Raw genomic sequence first — 23,000 nt, 5'->3', positions numbered from 1 at the left:
AATTACCATTCCAGAGAGACACTGCTGCCCTGTCTAACAAGGTGCTGCTCAGATTCCCACTGTGTCACTGTTGGACACGCATGCATGCATAGACACACACTGCGCAAAACAACGGGACTCTTGTGACCAGATGCAACTGTGCAAGTGGTTGCCATTTTGAGCCCTTTCAACCTCCAACATCTTTGTGAATGTAACGCAGCGACCTGAGCCAAGCAGACAGCCATCTGTATTTATGGAGAAGCTCTGGATCCACTCTAATGACTTCCTGTCTTATTGTGTAGCAGGGCCAATCGAGGCACAACCCAATCACACACAAGAGGGGAAGCCGAAGTCAAAGCATCCTTAAGATCAATAACGAAGATGTCCAAGGCATAGGGGTAGATATGGTGAAAATTCCACCAAGCCTGACGGATAGCAACAAGTTTTTCCGGTCCTCAGCTCTATAAAGCGCTCCCTCCTAGGGGTCCGGCCGTGGATCGATCTTTCCTCCATTAGCTAAGGGCAGTGGGGTGATCCTCACCTTCATGGTGGTGTCGATGTAAGGGTCCTCAGCTCTGGCTGCCACTGCTGTACACCTCACGGAGAAGCACTGGAGAGCATTCCTGACAAACACAGGTATAAATTAGGGCCCTGTGTTTTGTGAGATCATGTGACACGCCTGGATTCTGACCTTTATTTAAAGCTTTTTCATCAAACTGTCCCCCTTTCTTTTCATGTCAGATGGTCCAGCACCGTCCTCAGAAAATTGCTTTCATTTTAGGTGGAATTCTCATTTCTGGATCAGGCTTAAAATATAAAGATAAAATCTTGCTATGTCACATGATTGCGCAAACACAGTAGGGTTGGGCGGTATCCAGATTTTCATACTGTCATACAGTTTCTGTACCATACTGGGGTATACCAACTCAGTCGATATTTCGAAATATACTGTTTATACCATATACCGGGGTATCACCTAAGTCTAAAACACAGGGCCCTAAGTTAGATAAGACTACCTGTCTCATGGACTTCCTTTACCGTCTCTAGATGCCCCGCCCTGTCCTGTACTTACTTTGTGATGATGTGGAGGAAGAGGTCAGTGAGGACGGCCTGCTGGGCCTTCTCTGGATACTGATAGGCTGAGACCATCTGAACCCCGCCCCTCACGCTGTACAAGTAGCCCGTCTTGGGCAGCGAGAAGAAACAGAACACACACGTCGGCTCCACCCCTCTACCCCCCTCCACACACACTTCCTGGTTACCTGGTTGTCAGGGAGAGGAGACCAATGGAACAGAGAGGGATGAGACGTGAAAGGTGCTCCTACTTTACTTTAAGTGTCCCTCATACCTATGTATTTACACTACATGTTAGTTCCATAGGTAGGGAAAGAGACATGTATTTAGAGTAGGGACATTGAGGTTTCTGCATTATGATGCATTTACATGACACTGCAACATTCTATGGCCGCCATGTTTGCTACATTGTCTCACGTCAGATGGTGTCGCGCCTCCGCGATGCTCGTCCCTCAACCGATCTGTCTTGTAGGGCGTGAAACTGATAATCAAATTTGAATATTGACCATCCGCCATTCAGAAAATGAAAACATAGTCCCTAATTTCTGATATCACTGCGCTCTCATATGACTCTCCATGAAATAGGCAGAATAACTAGCTATCTAAATTACTACAAAACGTTGTGACAGTGATTTAATCATTTGCAATTGTGAGAAAATTAAAAACTAACAGGTGGTTATCTCCGGTACAAATTCTGTGCCAGGACGTTAGTCGCCAGTGCAGTGACTTGATTAGCTGTGTAGCTAACTGTTGTAGCTAGTTAGCTTACTGACACAGTTAGCTAGCTAGTCAGCTAGCTCTTCCTTCACTGACATAAAAAGCTTGCTTAGCCTGTTTAAATTACCCTGAAGTTGTAGACATGCAGCCCCACAACTAAGAAGAACTGACTTAACAGAAATCGGTCCGTAGATCAGCATGTTTCTCCGCAATCCTATCGTTGGGTCAGCTGAACATAGCAGCTAACTCATGAACAGCTGCTTCATGAAAACTCATAATAATGTGAGCATAATTAGCACTACTAGCTAACTACAGTAGCTTGCTAGCTAGCTTTTGTTGGAAGATTCAACATTGTGTGTGCAGCACTAAGTAGGTAGCTGGTTGGTTGGTTAGCAGCATCGTTTCAGCTAACGTTAGCAAGCTAATGTTAATGTTGGACAAATTTATGCTAGCATTCGTGCCCATTGTCAAACATTAGAAATACTGCTCATTGAAGCACAATAATCCTTAGTTAAATTGACATATTTATTGTTTTAGGTTGGATTAATTAAAAAGTTGAGGCAGAAATGGAGTTCAGCAATGTCAACTAGGTAAGACTTTTGAAATGTTAGACAGTACAAACTACTTTCGAGCTATCCATTACCCTTTGCGAGATATGAGACAGATCAGTGCAGGTGGAATCGGCGTGCTATCTGACGTAAGACAATGTGTTAGCTCAACATTAACATTACATGGGGAATATTTAAACAACGCTATGTAACTGTATGTCTAGAATTAGAACACTTAAATTCTAAAAGTTGGCCTAACTCTCTCTCTATACACACACATACATACACACACACACACACATACATACACACACACACACACACACACACACACACACACACAGTGGGGTAAAAAAGTATTTAGTCAGCCACCAATTGTGCAAGCAAATTGAGGGAAAAAAATCCAGAAAATCACATTGTAGGATTTTTAATGAATTTATTTGCAAATTATGGTGGAAAATAAGTATTTGGTCACCTACAAACAAGCAAGATTTCTGGTTCTCACAGACCTGTAACTTCTTCTTTAAGAGGCTCCTCTGTCCTCCACTCATTACCTGTATTAATGGCACCTGTTTGAACTTGTTATCAGTATAAAATACACCTGTCCACAACCTCAAACAGTCACACTCCAAACTCCACTATGGCCAAGACCAAAGAGCTGTCAAAGGACACCAGAAACAAAATTGTAGACCTGCACCAGGCTGGGAAGACTGAATCTGCAATAGGTAAGCAGCTTGGTTTGAAGAAATCAACTGTGGGAGCAATTATTAGGAAATGGAAGACATACAAGACCACTGATAATCTCCCTCGATCTGGGGCTCCACGCAAGATCTCACCCCGTGGGGTCAAAATGATCACAAGAACGGTGAGCAAAAATCCCAGAACCACACGGGGGGACCTAGTGAATGACCTGCAGAGAGCTGGGACCAAAGTAACAAAGCCTACCATCAGTAACACACTACGCCGCCAGGGACTCAAATCCTGCAGTGCCAGACGTGTCCCCCTGCTTAAGCCAGTACATGTCCAGGCCCGTCTGAAGTTTGCTAGAGTGCATTTGGATGATCCAGAAGAGGATTGGGAGAATGTCATATGGTCAGATGAAACCAAAATAGAACTTTTTGGTAAAAACTCAACTCGTCGTGTTTGGAGGACAAAGAATGCTGAGTTGCATCCAAAGAACACCATACCTACTGTGAAGCATGGGGGTGGAAACATCATGCTTTGGGGCTGTTTTTCTGCAAAGGGACTAGGACGACTGATCCGTGTAAAGGAAAGAATGAATGGGGCCATGTATCGTGAGATTTTGAGTGAAAACCTCCTTCCATCAGCAAGGGCATTGAAGATGAAACGTGGCTGGGTCTTTCAGCATGACAATGATCCCAAACACACCGCCAGGGCAACGAAGGAGTGGCTTCGTAAGAAGCATTTCAAGGTCCTGGAGTGGCCTAGCCAGTCTCCAGATCTCAACCCCATAGAAAATCTTCGGAGGGAGTTGAAAGTCTGTGTTGCCCAGCGACAGCCCCAAAACATCACTGCTCTAGAGGAGATCTGCATGGAGGAATGGGCCAAAATACCAGCAACAGTGTGTGAAAACCTTGTGAAGACTTACAGAAAACGTTTGACCTGTGTCATTGCCAACAAAGGGTATATAACAAAGTATTGAGAAACTTTTGTTATTGACCAAATACTTATTTTCCACCATAATTTGCAAATAAATTCATTAAAAATCCTACAATGTGATTTTCTGGATTTGTCTGTCATAGTTGACGTGTACCTGTGATGAAAATTACAGGCCTCTCTCATCTTTTTAAGTGGGAGAACTTGCACAATTGGTGGCTGACTAAATACTTTTTTCCCCCACTGTACATACATACATACATACATACATACATACATACATAGCTCTGGGCAGGGACAGTGTAATGAGGTTTTGACTCACTGGTGAACACAGGGTGGAACTGCAGGGAGTGCAGGCGGGTCTCCTCCACACTGCAGCCCTGGAAGAAGTCTGGAGCAAAACGCCTGGACAGGGGAGACTCAATATGATGAGACCAACACCTAGTACAACCACACACACACAGACGACACAGACACAGACACACACCTGTATAAGATATAGGTGATGGCGAGGTTGCCCCTGGCCTCACTCTCCATGCCGGTCCACTCCAGAGAGACCTTGAACCCACAGTCCTTGGCCCTGTCCCCCAGCAGCTCTTGGTGCTTAGGGAAAATGAAGAAGTCATCCTGATCATGGTGACCAGCCAGACCCTCTCTCCTCACCTCTGGGGAAAACAACACAGTCAGACAGAATATACAACCACACCATGTTTGGTGAAGTACTGTATGTAGTATCTGTAGCATCTGTAGCATCTGTTTTGACGTGTTACCCGTCTCGTTGTCCTGTTCTGCTCCAGTGATCATATCTTTGGGGACCAGACTGTGGTCCTGGGGCTTCTTGTCAGTTGACTTCTGGGTAGGGGCGGCACCAGGAAGTCTCTCCAGCTTGACCACCAGCACCTCCAGCTCTACCTGCAGGGCAATGTACCCTGCACATATCGCCACCTGCAGGCAGGGAGGGCAACGTTCATAAATACTATTACAGAATATTTTCTATGCAAAGTTTGCATGACAGAATAACCTTCCCTAACTTAGGAGCGGCAGGTAGCCTAGCGGTTAGTAAGGTGAGCCAGCAACCGGAGGGTTGCCAGTTCGAATCCCAGGTCAGACGGGAAAATAATTGGCGGGAAGTGAGCTGGCAACCGGAGGGTATCAAATCCTAGATGCCATTGCCTGCTTTTGTGCCCTGGAGCAAGGCACTAAATCCCCTGCACCTCTCTAAAACCTGTATATGTATTTGGTACATGGTATTTTATTAGGATCCCCATTAGCTGTTGTGAAAGCAGCAGCTACTCTTCCTGGGGTCCACACAGAACATGAATGGACAAGAACAGCTCAAGGACAGAACTACAAACATTTGCATGTCAATACATACAAACTATCTAGGTCAAGTAGGGGAGAGGCGTTGTGCTGTGAGGTGTTGCTTTATCGTTTTTTTTTTTAACCAGGTTTGCTGTTCATTTGAGCAATATTGGCTCTATATAATACTGTACGCTTTCTTGAATTTGTTCTGGATTTTGGGACTGTGAAAAGACACCTGGTGGCATGTCTGGTGGGGTAAGTGTGTGTGTCAGAGCTGTGCGTAAGTTGACTGTGCAAACAATTTGGAATTTTCAACAAATTAATGTTTCTTATAAAAACAAGAAGAAGTGATGCAGTCAGTCTCTCCTCAACTCTTAGCCAAGAGAGACTGGCATGCATAGTATTTATACCAGCCCTCTGGTTACAATGAAGAGCAAGACGTGCCACTCTGTTCTGGGCCAGCTGCAGCTTAACTAGGTATTTCTTAGCAGCACTGGACCACATGGCTGGACAATAATCAAGATAAGATCCAACCAGAGCCTGCAGGACTTCCTTTGTGGAGTGTGGTGTCAGCAGAACATCTCTTTATTACAGACAGACCTCTCCCCATCTTTACAACCATTTAATCTATATGTTTTGACAGCAACTCATTTAGTCTCCTCAACTTGTTCAACAGCCACACCATTCATTACCAGATTCAGCTGAGGTCTCGAGCTTAAGGAATGATTTGTACCAAATACAATGCTCTTACTTTTAGAGATGTTGAGGACCAGTTTATTAAATGGCCACCCATTCCAAAACTGACTGCAACTCCTTGTTAAGGGTTTCAGTGACTTCATTAGCTGTGGTTGCTGACACGTACAGTGCATTCGGATTCAGACCCCTTGACTTCTTCCACATTGTTACGTTACAGCCTTATTCTAAAATTGATTAAATAGTTTTTTCCCCCCTTGTCAATCTACACACAATACCCCATAATGACAAAGAAAAAAACCAGTATTTAGAAATGTTTGCAAATGTACTAAAAATGAAAACACTGAAATCTCACATAAGTATTCAGACCTTTTATTTTACTCAGTACTTTGTTGAAGCACATTTGGCAGCGATTACAGCCTCAAGTATTCTTGGGTATAATGCTACAAGCTTGGCACACCTGTATTTGGGGAGTTTCTCCCATTCTTCTCTGCAGATCCTCTCAAGCTCTGTCAGATTGGATGGGGAGCGTCGCTGCGCAGCTATTTTCAGGTCTCTCCAGAGATGTTAGATCGGGTTCAAGTCCGGGCTCTGGCTGGGCCACTCAAGGACATTCAGAGACCTGTCCCGAAGCCACTCCTGCGTTGTCTTGGCTGTGTGCTTAGGGTCGTTGTCCTGTTGGAAGGTGACCGTCGCCCCAGTCTGAGGTCCTGAGCGCTATGGAGCAGGTTTTCATCAAGGACCTCACTGTCCTTTGCTCCGTTCATCTTTACCTCGATCCTGACTAGTCTCCCAGTCCCTGCCGCTGAAAAACATCCCCACAGCATGATGCTGCCACCACCATGCTTCACTGTAGGGATGGTGCCAGGTTTCCTCCAGATGTGATGCTTGGCATTCAGGCCAAAGAGTTCAATCTTGGTTTCATCTGACCAGAGAATATTTCTTCTCATGGTCTGAGAGTCTTTAGGTGCCTTTTGGCAAGCTCGAAGCGGGCTGTCATGTGCCTTTTACTGAGGAGTGGCTTCCGTCTGGCCACTTTACCATAAAGGCCTGATTTGTGGAGGGCTGCAGAGATGGTTGTCCTTCTGTAAGATTCTCCCATCTCCACAGAGGAACTCTGGAGCTCTGTCAGAGTGACCATAAGGTTCTTGGTCACCTCCCTGACCAAGGCCCTTCTCCCCCGATTGCTCAGTTTGGCTGGGCGGCCAGCTCTAGGAAGAGTCTTGGTAGTTCCACATTTCTTCCATTTAAGAATGATGGCCACTGTTCTTGGGGACCTTCAATGCTGCAGACATTTTTTGGTACCCTTCCCAAGGTCTGTGCCTCGACACAATCCTGTCTCGGAGCTCTACGGACAATTCCTTCAACCTCATGGCTTGGTTTTTGCTCGGACATGCACTGTCAACTGTGGGACCTTATATAGACAGGTGTGTGCCTTTCCAAATCACGTCCAATCATTTGAATTTACCACAGGTGGACTCCAATCAAGTTGTAGAAATATCTCAAGGATGATCAATGGAAACAGGATGCACCTGAGCTCAATTTCGAGTCTCATAGCAAATGGTCTGAATACTATATGTAAATAAGGTATCTGTTTTATTTTTTATACATTTGCAAAAATGTGTAAAAACCTGTTTTCCTTTTGTCATTATGGAGGTATTGTGTCTAGATTGATGAGGATTTTAAAAATATTTTTAATCCATTTTAGAATAAGGCTGTAACGTAACAAAATGTGGAAAAAGTCAAGGGGTCTGAATACTTTCCGAAAGCACTGTATATGGTTGAATCTTCACCATACATGGACAAATAGGCTTTGTTTAATGCCAGTGGCATGTCATTGGTAAAAGTAGAAAAAAGTAGAGGGCCTAGAGAACTGCCCTGCGGTACACCACACCCTACATGTTTGACATTAAAGAAGCTTCCATTAAAGAAAACCCTTTGAGTTATATTAGATACATAGCTCTGAATCCACAATATGGCAGAGGATGAAAAGCCATAACAACAGTTTACAGTCAATAATATCAAAGGTTGCACTGAAATCTAACAGTACAGCTCCCACAATCATCTTATTATCAATTTCTTTCAACCAATCATCAGTAATTTGTGTCAGTGCAGTACATGTTGAGTGCCCTTCTCTATAAGCATGCTGAAAGTCTGTTAAAATATGTTTACAGAGAAATAGCATTGTATTTGGTCAAACACATTGTTTCCCAACAGTTTGCAAAGAGCTGGCAGCAAGCTTATTGGTCTGCTGTTAGAACCAGTAAAGGCCGCTTTACCACTTGGGTAGCGGAATGACTTTGGCTTCCAGATAGTAGTGGCTATAGAGTCAGCTACCATCTAAGTTGTCAATGCCAGGAGGTTTGTCATTATTGATCGATAACAACAACAAAAAATCCACCTGTCCCACGCTAACTTTACAAAATTCAAACAATGCTTTTCTTTCATTATTTTTTTTATTTTTTTATGCATGAATACGATGGCTCACTGTTCGTTGTTGGCATTTCCTGCTTAAGTTTGTCCACTTTGCCAATGAAGTAATTATTAAGTTTAGTCACAATTTCTCAATTTGCAGTAAGTCAGATGTGCAGCCAGACTTCTTAGCCACTCCTTTTGCCCCATCTCTTAAAACCATTCCGGTTTTTCCAATTCCTCTATCCATGGAGTTAACAGTTCTAACAGTCAGATTCTGGTGCTTGTATATAAATAACTTGAAGAAGCAATTTCATAAATTCATCAAGTGCAGCATCTGGACGCTCCTTATTAAATCACATCAGACCAACAAATATTTTTTACATCATCCACATCTCTTATACACTATTTTCGGGCCAGCTGTTGGAACCTTGGTTTTCCTAGATATAGCCACTATTAGGTACATACTTTATGTATATGTACAGTTGAAGTCGGAAGTTTACATACACTTAGGTTGGAGTCATTAAAACTCGTTTTTCAACCACTCCACAAAGTTCTTGTTAACAAACTATAGTTTTGGCAAGTCGGATAGGAGATCTACTTTGTGCATGACACAAGTCATTTTTCCAACAATTGTTTACAGACAGATTATTTCACTTATAATTCACTGTATCACAATTCCAGTGGGTCAGAAGTTTACATACACGAAGTTGACGGTGCCTTTAAACAGCTTGGAAAATTCCAGAAAATGATGTCATGGCTTTAGAAGCTTCTGATAGGCTAATTGACATCATTTGAGTCAATTGGAGGTGTACCTGTGGATGTATTTCAAGGCCAACCTTCAAACTCAGTGCCTCTTTGCTTGACATCATGGCAAAATCTAAAGAAATCAGCCAAGACCTCAGAAAAAAAATGGTAGACCTCCACAAGTCTGGTTCATCCTTGGGAGCAATTTCCAAATGCCTGAAGGTACCACGTTCATCTGTACAAACAATAGTACGCAAGTATAAACACCATGGGACCATGCAGCCGTCATACCGCTCAGGAAGGAGACCCGTTCGGTCTCCTAGAGATGAACGTACTTTGGTGCAAATCAATCCCAGAACAACAGCAAAGGACCTTGTGAAGATGCTGGAGGAAACAGGTACAAAAGTATCTATATCCACAGTAAAACGAGTCCTATATTGACATAACCTGAAAGGCCGCTCAGCAAGGAAGAAGCCACTGCTCCAAAACCGCCATAAAAAAGCCAGACTACGGTTTGCAACTGCACATGGGGACAAAGATCGTACTTTTTGGAGAAATGTCCTCTGGTCTGATGAAACAAAAATAGAACTGTTTGCTGGAGGAAACAGGTAAAGGTATCTATAGTGAGGGAAAAAAGTATTTGATCCCCTGCAGATATTGTACGTTTGCCCACTGACAAAGAAATGATCAGTCTATAATGTTAATGGTAGGTTTATTTGAACAGTGAGAGACAGAATAACAACAAAAAAATCCAGAAAAATGCATGTCAAAAATGGTATAAATTGATTTGCATTTTAATGAGGGAAATAAGTATTTGACCCCCTCTCAATAAGAAAGATTTCTGGCTCCCAGGTGTCTTTTATACAGGTAATGAGCTGAGATTAGGAGCACACTCTTAAAGGGAGTGCTCCTAATCTCAGTTTGTTACCTGTATAAAAGACACCTGTCCACAGAAGCAATCAATCAATCAGATTCCAAACTCTCCACCATGGCCAAGACCAAAGAGCTCTCCAAGGATGTTAGGGACAAGATTGTAGACCTACACAAGGCTGTAATGAGCTACAAGATCATCTCCAAGCAGCTTGGTGAGAAGGTGACAACAGTTGGTGCGATTATTCGCAAATGGAAGAAACACAAAAGAACTGTCAATCTCCCTCAGCCTGGGGCTCCATGCAAGATCTCACCTCGTGGAGTTGCAATGATCATGAGAACGGTGAGGAATCAGCCCAGAACTACACGGGAGGATCTTGTCAATGATCTCAAGGCAGCTGGGACCATAGTAACCAAAAAAACAATTGGTAACACACTACGCCGTGAAGGACTGAAATCCTGCAGCGCCCGCAAGGTCCCCCTGCTCAAGAAAGCACATATACATGCCCGTCTGAAGTTTGCCAATGAACATCTGAATGATTCAGAGAAGAACTGGGTGAAAGTGTTGTGGTCAGATGAGACCAAAATGGAGCTCTTTGGCATCAACTCAACTCGCCGTGTTTGGAGGAGGAGGAATGCTGCCTATGACCCCAAGAACACCATCCCCACCGTCAAACATGGAGAAACATTATGCTTTGGGGGTGTTTTTCTGCTAAGGGGACAGGACAACTTCACCGCATCAAAGGGACGATGGATGGGGCCAAGTACCGTCAAATCTTGGGTGAGAACCTCCTTCCCTCAGCCAGGGCATTGAAAATGGGTCGTGGATGGGTATTCCAGCATGACAATGACCCAAAACACACGGCCAAGGCAACAAAGGAGTGGCTCAAGAAGAAGCACATTAAGGTCCTGGAGTGGCCTAGCCAATCTCCAGACCTTAATCCCATATAAAATCTGTGGAGGGAGCTGAAGGTTCGAGTTGCCAAACGTCAGCCTCGAAACCTTAATGACTTGGAGAAGATCTGCAAAGAGGAGTGGGACCAAATCCCTCCTGAGATGTGTGCAAACCTGGTGGCCAACTACAAGAAACTACAAGGGTTTTGCCACCAAGTACTAAGTCATGTTTTGTAGAGAGGTCAAATACTTATTTCCCTCTTTAAAATGCAAATCAATTCATAACATTTTTGACATGCGTTTTTCTGGATTTTTTTGTTGTTATTCTGTCTCTCACTGTTCAAATAAACCTACCATTAAAATTATAGACTGATAATTTCTTTGTCAGTGGGCAAACGTACAAAATCTGCAGGGGATCAAATACTTTTTTCCCCTCACTGTATATCCACAGTAAAACGAGTCCTATATCGACATAACCTGAAAGGACGCTCAGCAAGGAAGAAGCCACTGCTCCAAAACCGCCATAAAAAAGGCAGACTACGGTTTGCAACTGCACATGGGGACAAAGATCGTACTTTTTTCTCTGGTCTGATGAAAGAAAAATATAACTGTTTGGCCATAATGACCATCGTTATGTTTGGAGGAAAAAGGGGGGGCTTGCAAGCCGAAGAACACCATCCCAACCGTGAAGCACGGGGGTGGCAGCATCATGCTGTGGGGGTGCTTTGCTGCAGGAGGGACTGACATCAGTCAGGAAGTTAAAGCTTGGTCGCAAATGGGTCTTCCAAATGGACAATGCATATTTCCAAAGTTGTGGCAAAATGGCTTAAGGACAACAAAGTCAAGATATTGGAGTGGCCATCACAAAGCCCTAACTTCAATCCTATAGAAAATGTGTGGGCAGAACTGAAAAAGCGTGTGCGAGCAAGGAGGCCTACAAACCTGACTCAGTTACACCAGCTCTGTCAGGAGGAATGGGACAAAATTCACCCAACTTATTGAAGGCTACCCGAAACATTTGACCCAAGTTAAACAATTTAAAAAGGCAATGCTACCAAATACTAATTTCATAATTTAATTTAATTAATAATTTAAACTAATTGAGTGTATGTAAACTTCTGACCCACTGGGAATGTGATGAAATAAATAAAAGCTGAAATAAATCATTCTCTCTACTATTATTCTGACATTTCACATTCTTAAAATAATGTGGTGATCTTAACTGACCTAAGACATGGAATTTTTACTAGGATTAAATGTCAGGAATTGTGAAAAACGGAGTTTAAATGTATTTGGCTAAGGTGTATGCAAACTTCCGACTTCAACTGTATGTACGTGTCTTTCGGCGGGGTTGGGTTAAAAGCGGAAGTAAAAATGTTGTTGGACCTTGTGTGCAATTTACTAATAACGTGATCTTGATCTTTAACTGCTACCAAATATAACGTTTCACAGAAACCCACCTCCTCTCTGTCCCACACGCCAGTGCTGAGAGATATAAGAGATCTCCCATACCCTACTTCTGCCAACTTATTAATAAGAATCTTTGAGTCTTCTCATCTAAATTGTGTGAAGTTGTATAATGTTTAATATGTTAGCCATCCATACCTACACTACCAGTCAAAGGTTTGGACACACCTTCTCATTCAAGGGTTTTTCTTTATTTTTACATTGTAGAATAATAGTGAAGACATCAAAACTATGAAATAACACATATGGAATCATGTAGTAACCAAAAAAGTGTCATGTAGTAACCTTCAAATAGCCACCCTTTGCCTTGATGACAGCTTTGCGCACTCTTGGCATTCTCTCAACCAGCTTCATGAGCTAGTCACCTGGGAATGCATTTCAATTAACAGGTGTGCCTTCTTAAAAGTTAATTTGTGGAATTTCTTTCATTCTTAATGCGTTTGAGCCAATCAGTTGTGTTGTGACAAGATAGTGGGGGTATACAGAAGATAGCCCTATTTGGTAAAAGACCAAGTCCATATTATGGCAAGAACAGCTCAAATAAGCAAAGAGAAATGACAGTCCATCATTAGTTTAAGACATGAAGGTCAGTCAATACGGAACATTTCAAGAACTTCGAAAGTTTCTTCAAGTGCAGTCGCAAAAACCATCAAGTGCTATGATGAAACTGGCTCTCATGAGGACCGCCACAGGAATGGAAGACCCAGAGTTCTCTGCTGCAGAGGATAAGTTAATTAGAGTTACCAGCCTTAGAAATTGCAGCCCAAATAAATGCTTCACAGAGTTCAAGTCACAGACACATCTCAACATCAACTGTTCAGAGAGGACTGTGTGAATCAGGCCTTAATGGTCGAATTGCTGCGAAGAAACCACTACCAAAGGACACCAATAATAATAATAATAATAATAATAATAATAATAATAATAATAAGAGACCTGCTTGGGCCAAGAAACACGAGCAATGGACATTAGACTGGTGGAAATGTGTCCTTTGGTCTGGAGTCGAAATTGGAGATTTTTGGTTCTAACCGCCGTGTCTTTGTGAGACGCGGTGTGGGTGAACGGATGATCTCCGCATGTGTAGTTCCCACCGTAAATCATGGAGGAGGTGGTGTTATGTTGTGGGGGTGCTTTGCTGGTGACACTGTCTGTGATTGATTTAGAATTCAAGGCACACTTAACCAGCATGGCTACCACAGCACTCTGCAGCGATACGCCATCCCATCTGGTTTGGGCTTAGTGGGACTATCATTTGTTTTTCAACAGGACAATGACCCAACACACCTCCAGGCTGTGTAAGGGCTATTTTACCAAGAAGGAGAGTGATGAGTGCTGCATTAGATGACCTGGCCTCCACAATCCCCCGACCTCAACCCAATGGAGATGGTTTGGGATGAATCGGACGGCAGAGTGAAGGAAAAGCAGCCAACAAGTGCTCAGCATATGTGGGAACTCCTTCAAGACTGTTGGAAAAGCATTCCAGATGAAGATGGTTGAGAGAATGCCAAGAGTGTGCAAAGCTGTCATCAAGGCAAAGGGTGGCTACTTTGAAGAATCTCAAATATATTTTGATTTGTTTAACACTTTTTTGGTTACTACATGATTCCATATGTGTTATTTCATAGTTTTGATGTCTTCATTATTATTTTACAATGTAAAAAATAGTAAAAATAAAGAAAAATCCTTGAATGAGTAGGTGTGTCCAAACGTTTAACTGGTACTGTATGTATTTCAGTGTCCATGACTGCCACGTGGGTATAAAAAAAACAATTTGAACTTCAAAGAACTAGGTGGTAAAAGAGACTACGCAAATCCCTAACTTCCATCCATCCCATCCCTACCTGTTGGGGTAACAGTCCCGGGAGATGGAGGATCAGACAGCGCTCAAAGTCCAGGATGGAGAGCTTGTCGTTGAGGGCCTGTCTCTTTAGACTGAACAGCACCAGGCTCTTAGGACACCCCACCAGGAGGTCTCCGGTCACCCCACAGCACGCCACACACAGCGGACGCTCAAACAATGGAATCTCAATGATCTCCATCTGCTCCTTGGGAGCCCCGCGCAGGGATGAGCCGCGCAGGAAATGGCCCAGCAGACGCACACTAACGCGGGTCTTCTCAGCCGCCTGGTAGCGCCAGTTGGTGTAGGCGCGGAGGTAGGTGGCGTTGTTCTTCTCCTCGATGGTCACCAGGTAGTCCCCTGGGGAGGAGGGGAGGGTGGGATGATTAGGAGTGGGTGGAAAGGGGACGAAGGGTGGGAGGATTAGGAGTGGGTAGAAAATGGACGAGGGGTGGGAGGATTAGGAGTGGGTAGAAAATGGACGAGGGGTGGGTGGGAGGGAGGGACGACGACGAGAGGATTAGGAGTGGGTGGAAAGGGGACGAAGGGAGAGAGGCAGGATTAGGGGTGGGTGGGAGGGAGGGGAGGACAGGGATCAAATACAGTTTTATTTGTCACATGCTTCGTAAACAACAGGTGTAGACTAACAGTGAAATGCTTAATTATGTGGATATTGTAATTCTTATGTTCCATATTCAATAGGAAAGTGGCGTTAGGATGAATTCATTTCAGTGCAAGACACTTTTTCATTGAAGGGATACTTCGGGATTTTGGCAATGAGGCCCTTTATCTACTTCCCCAGAGTCTGATGAACTAACATGCTAGCAGATAACCATAGACTTCCAGTCATTGCGCTAACGCCAGTTAGCATTGGCTTGCAAAACTACCTCTAACTTCCTTCATACTGGACACAAAGACATACAAATTGTATCCACTAGTTCATCTGACTCTGGGGGAAGTAGATAAAGTGCCTCGTTGCAAAAATCATGAAGGATCCCTTTAATACTAGAGATCCAAATTAGGCTTTTTTAAATTATTATTTTTTACACTGCATTTCAACTAACTATTAGCTTGCTATATAGACCAAATCAGAATTTTTGTAGGTGCCCCCAATTACTTTTTTTTTTTCACGGTATTGAAAATCAGACCGTCGGTATTTCAAAATACCCAGGTATACGGTATATCGCCCAAGCCAAGTAGCTAGATAGCTTGTTTGCTTCGTTCATGGAGGAAATGCTAGCTAGCTACAAAGCTACATTGCCTTGGCTGAAACAGACCTGTATGCTAGCCAGCCAGCTAACTCTAATTGCAATGTTGGATAGATAGCTAATCTGTTCCATTTATGAAAAGTATTCAGTATTTTAACTTATCCAATCTTCACCCAACGGCACTGTGCAGCATGCAAAAACAGTAGCTAGCTACGTTAGCTCATCTGTAGCTCCCAACTACCTAGCTAACGTTAGCTAATCTGTAGCCCCCAACTACCTAGCTAGTTAGCTAACGTTAGCTCATCTGTAGCCCCCAACTACCTAGCTAGTTAGCTAGCTGAGTTCCAGCCATTGTCTCCTCATTTTTTTGCCATCTTGTTTGAACACCGAATGACCACATGCTGCCTGCTGAGTGCGGTAGCTAGCTAGCTAGTTAGACATCCCTGCCTCAGCCATTGCATATCTTGCCAGCACGCATGAAAGAATGCAGATGAGTCAGTCATGTATTGTTAGCAAGGAGACACAACCCTCGTTTTCAATGAATAAGCTGGCTTGGTAGCTACATCAGCACACATATTTCCTTTCCCGATGCCGATGATGGTTCCATTGCCTGCCATACGTGAGTTGCTGAGCTGGGGCTACGAGGTTATCAGAAAGTGTACTAGCTAGCCTACTTGTCTGGCATAAGCCATAGCCTACATGTCGAAATGTAATCATTGCAATTTGAGAGTTGTTTTCCTCTGCTAGCCAGGTTTGGACTAGTTGCTAGAAGCTAATGTTATACACAGAAAATAACAACCTATGTTTAAAAGACAATGGGTCCATAATTTAGAACATAAGCAACTATTTACATTTAAAACAGGTTCTCCGGCACAAAATGAGTATCAGCCAATTAAAATCGTTGATTTACTTGCATGTGACAGAACGCTAAATTGTAGCTGGTCCCATCAGATAACATGGCACACGTTAGCCCTATGCTAACCTCACCAGGTGGCACTGATTATATCCTGTATGTTATTTGACTCGAGGAGGATAAGCATTACAAAGTGTACAGTAGGATTGTAGTTTGCACTCCCGTTATCATCCAGTATTGCAGTTCTTTAAAAAAAAGTTTATCGCGAGTCCAGAGGACTCGAATCGACAGTCAATGTAGGAAGACACTTGGCTGTCATTAGTATATTCTTATGTAGGCTACACTTACATGGAGGCCTACAATGTTTTATAGGCTATGCATTATTATAATCATCCACTTTGTCACAGCAACAAGGACCGTCATTTAACATGTATTTTTCCCTCCAAAAAAAGCTTGTTATGCAAGGTAGGCTCGAACCCACGGTTAAAGTGCACTATCGATTACGAGTCAACCGCTTTAGCAGCGTGTGCCACCTAAAAGCGATAATAACAGCCTACATGACAAGTCTTTAAAGGCTCTTCGATAAACGTACATGTTGTAAGGACCAGATTTATATTTTTCCATAAAAGCACATGGATGCGTGTCAAACAGAAACATGGGATTTTATCATATATGCAAAAACTTGAAAATGTTGTCTAATGTTAGTAGTAGCTAGGTCAAGGATGCGTCAGTGCAATATTGGCACACAACATTTTGTTACAGACCAACGGAACAAAAATAAACTTTGAATTTGTAGGTTTAAAATATCCCTCTAGTGGCCAGTGTTGACCTATTTTAAGAAATGCCATTGGTTGGTGGATTTGTAAGTCGCTCTGGATAAGAGCGTCTGCTAAATGGATGTAAATGTAATGTAAAATAAAGTCAAGATAGGATATAAATCAGTGCCACCTGTTGAGGCTAGCATAGGGCTAACGTGTGCCATGTAATCTAATGGGACCAGTTACAATTTAGTGTTCTGTCACGTGTAAGTAAATTGACAATTTTTATTGGCTGATACATACGCATTTTGTACCTGAGAACCTGTTTAAATGTAAAATGGTTAGTTATGGTCGCAGGTATGGACCTAATATTATTGCTTGACTGAGATTCATCATCTATGAATAAGTGAACAGGCGGGGGCTATCATATTATTGCTCGTTGTTTATTGTGAACAAACAGTTTTGGACGTGGCACACTAACCTCACATAGCCAGGTAATGGAGGTAATGGCTCACTACCGCCCTCTGCTGGATTATTTCGCGATTACGTCACGAAATAGAAATGCGACATTGACAATGGTTCATGTGATTGGAAAGTCAATTTTGCCGGCTCCTTACGGTACTGTTAACTAAACTCAGTAAAAAAAGAAACGTCCCCTTTTCAGGACCCTGTCTTTCAAAGATAATTCATAAAAATCAAAATAACTTCACAGATCTTCATTGTAAAGGGTTTAAACACTGTTTCCCATGCTTGTTCAATGAACCATAAACAATGAATGAACATGCACTCGAACGGTCGTTAAGACACTAACAGCTTACAGATGGTAGGCAATTTAGATCACTGTTATGAAAATGTAGGACATTAAAGAGGCCTTTCTACTGACTCTGAAAAACACCAAAAGAAAGATGCCCAGGGTCCCTGCTCATCTGCGTGAACATGCCTTAGGCATGCTGCAAGGAAGCATGAGGACTGCAGATGTGGCCAGGGCAATAAATTGCAATGTCCGTACTGTGAGACGCCTACAACAGCGCTACAGGGAGACAGGACGGACAGCTGATCGTCCTCGCAGTGGCAGACCACGTGTAACAACACCTGCACAGGATCGGTACATCCGAACATCACACCTGCAGGACAGGTACAGGATGGCAACAACAACTACCCGAGTTACACCAGGAACGCACAATCCCTCCATCAGTGCTCAGACTGTCCGCAATAGGCTGAGAGAGGCTGGACTGAGGGCTTGTAGGCCTGTTGTAAGGCAGGTCCTCACCAGACATCTATTGTAGGACTGGCAAAAAGTGCTCTTCACTGACGAGTCACGGTTTTGTCTCACCAGGGGTGATGGTCGGATTCGCGTTTATCGTCGAAGGAATGAGCGTTACACCGAGGCCTGTACTCTGGAGCGGGAATCGATTTGGAGGTGGAGGGTCCATCATGGTCTGGGGCGGTGTGTCACAGCATCATCGGACTGAGCTTGTTGTCATTGCAGGCAATCTCAATGCTGTGAGATTACTGATTTGTAAATACATAGCACAACCTTGCAGAGAACCATGCACAAAACACAACTTTCTCCACCCGGAACAACATTTTCTTTCTATTCTGACATCATGGTGATCTCTCGTATACACACATAGATCATGTCATGATTGACACATTGTAACAGGCCCACAATGTGGTTACTTAAATCCGCCTCTACTTATTTACATAAGTATTCAGACCCTTTGCTACGAGAGTCGAAATTGAGCTCAGGTGCATCCTGTTTCCATTGATCATCCTTGAGATGTTTCTACAACTTGAATGGAGTCCACCTGTGGTAAATTCAATTGATTGGACATGATTTGGAAAGGCACACACCTGTCTATATACAGTGAGGGGAAAAAAAAAAGTATTTGATCCCCTGCTGATTTTGTACGTTTGCCCACTGACAAAGACCTGATCAGTCTATAATTTTAATGGTAGGTTTATTTGAACAGAGAGACAGAATAACAACAAAATCCAGAAAAACGCATGTCAAAAATGTTATAAATTGATTTGCATTTTAATGAGGGAAATAAGTATTTGACCCCTCTGCAAAACATGACTTAGTACTTGGTGGCAAAACCCTTGTTGGCAATCACAGAGGTCAGACGTTTCTTGTAGTTGGCCACCAGGTTTGCACACATCTCAGGAGGGATTTCGTCCCACTCCTCTTTGTAGATCTTCTCCAAGTCATTAAGGTTTCGAGGCTGACGTTTGGCAACTCGAACCTTCAGCTCCCTCCACAGATGTTCTATGGGATTAAGGTCTGGAGACTGGCTAGGCCACTCCAGGACCTTAAGGCATACAGAGGCCAAATCAAGCTCCGTACCACATCGCTGTGCGCCTCTCAAATGTTTTAATAATGCGGAGGGCTCTGTATAGCTCTACGGTAGGTTGGGGCGGTACGTCCTGTATAAACACAAACTCACTTCCTTGACAACTTCCTTCACAATACCTCTACTCTGCTAAGCTAAGAGCAAGAAGTATGAAAGCCCTGATGTCTGTGGAGGCTGCGTCGCAGTAAATACTGTACGGCCACTTCAGATGTCGGATTGACCATGCAGAGCCTTTAATTATACCGTGGCATTGTTGAATACTCGTTTCTAATTGGCTTGAAGGGCATTCTAGCGAGAGCATTATTTCCCTATAACGCACAGTATATTTGCCCGGTAGAATTCAATGGCTATGGTTCATTCTTACATGTTCCATGTTTGAGCTGCTTCTGAATGCAAAAGTCGAGTTGAAAAAAAATGATTGTTCAATTTGATTTTCATAATAGCAAGCTAGGACTAAAGGCATCAGCATGCTTCAGTTTGGCTGACAGCAAGCCGAAGTCGGCTAGGAACCGAACGAGTTCGCACTCTCCCTTAAAAGACCTTCGCTTGAAAAACCAGAAAAAAAGTGGCAATAGTACTATTGGTCCATTTTGAGATGCCGTAGCCACTCAAAAGTCAGAATTAATCTAAAATGTATTAAAGAATCCTTACTGTTGACCAATAACCGACAAAGAGGCATAGACCTCGGAGCCGAACTTCAGCTTGCCTCTAGAAAAAAATGTGTGTGCCCGAACAGCCGAAAAAACAACAACTCTTCACCTAAATCCAAAAAACTAACAAAAACGTCACTAAATGTCGTCATAATATATGCACAAACTCTTCTGAACTGTTTCGGCTGGGAAGCATGCGGACACCTTGGTTTGGTTAGCTAAACTAGCAAGTCTGTTTGTTTGGCTACCAAGGCAACTATTGTAGCTATCTAATAAACTTGCTAGCTACACCACATGACCAGAAGTATTTGGAGACCTGCTCGTCCAACATCTCATTCCAAAAGCATGGGCATTAATATCGAGTTGGTCCCCCCTATGCTGCTATAACAGCCTCCACTCCTCTGGGAAGGCTTTACACTAGGTGTTGGAACATTGCTGCAGGGACTTGCTTCTATTCAGCCACAAGAGCATTAGTGAGGTCGGGCACTGATGTTGGGCGATTAGGCCTGGCTCACAGTCGGCGTTCCAATTCATCCCAAAGGTGTTCGATGGGGTTGAGGTCAGGGCTCTGTGCAGGCCAGTCAAGTTCTTCCACACCGATCTCGACAAACAATTTCTGTATGGACCTCGCTTTGTGCACGAGGGCATTGTCATGCTGAAACAGGAAAGGACCTTCCCCGAACTGTTGCCACAAAAGTTGTAAACACAGAATCGTCTAGAATGTAATTCCATGCTGTAGCGTTAAGATTTCCCTTCACTGGAACTAAGGGGCCTAGCCCGAACCATGAAAGACAGCCTCAGACCATTATTCCTCCTCCACCAAACTTTACAGTTGGCACTATGCATTGGGGCAGGTAGCATTCTCCTGGCATCCTCCAAACTCAGATTTGTCCGTTGGACTGCCAGATGGTGAAGCGTGATTCATCACTCCAGAGAATGCGTTTCCACTGCTCCAGAGTCCAATGGCGGCTAAATCTACACCACTCCAGCTAACTCTTGGCATTGCGCATGGTGATCTTAGGCTTGTGTGCAGCTGCTCTGCAATGGAAAGTAATTTCATGAAGCTCCCGACAAACAGTTATTGTGCGTATGTTGCTTCCAGAGGGATTGGAACTCTGTAGTGAGTGTCGCAACCGAGGACAGACAACTTTTACGTGCTTCAGCGGTTCTGTTCTGTGAGCTTGTATGGCCTACCACTTTGCGCCTGAGCCATTGTTGCTCCTAGATGTTTCAACTTCACAATAACAGCACTTACAGTTGACCGGGGAAGCTCTAGCAGGGCAGAAATTTGACAAACTGACTTGTTGGAAAGGTGGCATCCTATGACGGTGCCACGTTGAAAGTCACTGAGCTCATCAGTTAGGCCATTCTACTGCCAATGTTTGTCTATGGAGATTGCATGACTGTGTGCTCGATTTTAAACACCTGACAGGTGTGGCTGAAATAGCCGAATCCACTAATTTGAAGTGGTGTCCACCTACTTTTGGCCATGTAGTGTACTTCAGTGGACGTTGAAAACATTTCTAGCCATGGTATAATCAACTCAGGGCTCTATGTGTGTGCTCTGGAACATAATGCAACTCTGAGAAAGGTTAGGATAATACCTCTACTGGCATTCATTTAAATTAGACTGGTTTGGATTTCTCCCTGACCAATATGGCTGCCATTTTCACACCATTCTCGAACTTTTGAGGGTTCATGACAAAACCCCTCTAGTAATTTGATGCACCTCAATCACTCAGCAGTAAACAACAGTGCAAAGAGGGAAAGAATAAGTGAGAGAAAGTGGCACACCTATCTCGCTGTGTAGGATGCTCTGCACAGTCCCCATGGTGGCGAAGCGGCAGATGAGAGGACACCCCTCTTCTCCCAGTTGAAAACACTCGATCTTGCATCCTCCAGCGGACACCACGAATAGGGCACCTCCGCCACAGCACACCAACCCCGGTTCCTGCTCGGTTGGCACGATTTGCTGGGACGCGAAAGGGTGGCAGTTGTATACGTGAACCATGTTTACTTGTTTTCCTAAATTACGTTGAGAAACACGATTTATACACCAAGCTAACTACATTGTCCCTGTCCGGAAAACCCAGGGCTTGTGTTACCAAATATATGGTGGTGTTACTGTCTCTATCGCGGTTAGCCAGCTACACCCGAGGCTAGCTAGATTACTTGATCGATATCACATGCCCCGCAGTCTTGTGATGAGCAGGCAGAATTAGTTGAACTCGAAAATTATTTTTTTACCCAGTCTCTGGTAAGTTTACTCCACTTGCTCTGCCAATCGAAGTCCCCTTTCTACACAGAAATCATAATCTTACGTATATCTATAGGAACAAAGTTTTAAAGTAGTCTGAAGCGTTTATGCTGTGAATGTGACAACTAGAAAAAACGACCCCACCTCCAGCGTTGATTGGTTGAGTTCCCTGTCAGTAAGGCGCTCCGGCTTTCAATACGCTGTGAAAGTCCCGCCTTTTTCTGCTTCTTCTTCTTCTTCTTCGGTGAGGTTTAACGGCGATTTTTATCCAATTTATGTTTCATTACTGTCACCGACTAGACTGGGATATACATCCATTATACTTTGTTCCACAAAACGAAAAAAATTAATAATAATAATAAATTCAAATAAAACCCTACACGAATTAATCCTTAAGAGTCTATGGGTGCGTCAATCTAAGTAACATAATAAAAAAATCCCCATCAAAATCCGTCAATTTAAAATATCATTTATTTTTGCATGGGCTGCATCTCAATTAGCATCATCAGCCTATGTCGGCCTTCCGTATCTGTGGTGGAAGGTGGATAATATACAGTGCCGTTTGTCAGACCATAAGAAATCCCGAAAATCGGTCTTCTCACAAAAACTTCTGTAGCGTCCGAACGGTTTGGCCTTCAAACTAATGTGACCACTCTATGGAAAGATGAGACTCTCACGAACATGATGTTGTTCTCCCCACAAGTGTCACGGGACTCATCTGAAGGTAACCCATACAAATGAATGGAAATATGGAGGTCGTTTT

The 23,000-nt window shown here is 43.5% G+C and overlaps 1 protein-coding gene across 1 annotated transcript in view; it reads right to left on the bottom strand.

Moving 5' to 3' along the window:
- The window catches only part of LOC311131201 (BLOC-2 complex member HPS3-like), a 40,489-nt gene extending 18,122 nt beyond the window's left edge, over nt 1-22,367 (bottom strand). Inside the window, exons 1-7 of the mRNA XM_084164055.1 lie at nt 21,775-22,367; nt 14,162-14,517; nt 4,706-4,880; nt 4,423-4,600; nt 4,258-4,340; nt 1,052-1,241; nt 521-602 (exon numbers count right to left, since the gene is read on the bottom strand). Of these exons, the coding sequence (XP_084020181.1) occupies nt 521-602; nt 1,052-1,241; nt 4,258-4,340; nt 4,423-4,600; nt 4,706-4,880; nt 14,162-14,517; nt 21,775-21,991 (1,281 nt within the window). The 5' untranslated portion in view covers nt 21,992-22,367. The remainder of the gene's footprint in view (nt 1-520; nt 603-1,051; nt 1,242-4,257; nt 4,341-4,422; nt 4,601-4,705; nt 4,881-14,161; nt 14,518-21,774) is intronic.
- Between the last annotated feature and the right edge of the window lie 633 nt (nt 22,368-23,000).

Source organism: Coregonus lavaretus (genome assembly GCF_964263955.1).
Source record: "Coregonus lavaretus genome assembly, chromosome: 6".
Taxonomy (NCBI): domain Eukaryota; kingdom Metazoa; phylum Chordata; class Actinopteri; order Salmoniformes; family Salmonidae; genus Coregonus; species Coregonus lavaretus.
This window is presented reverse-complemented; position numbering and strand designations above follow the sequence as displayed.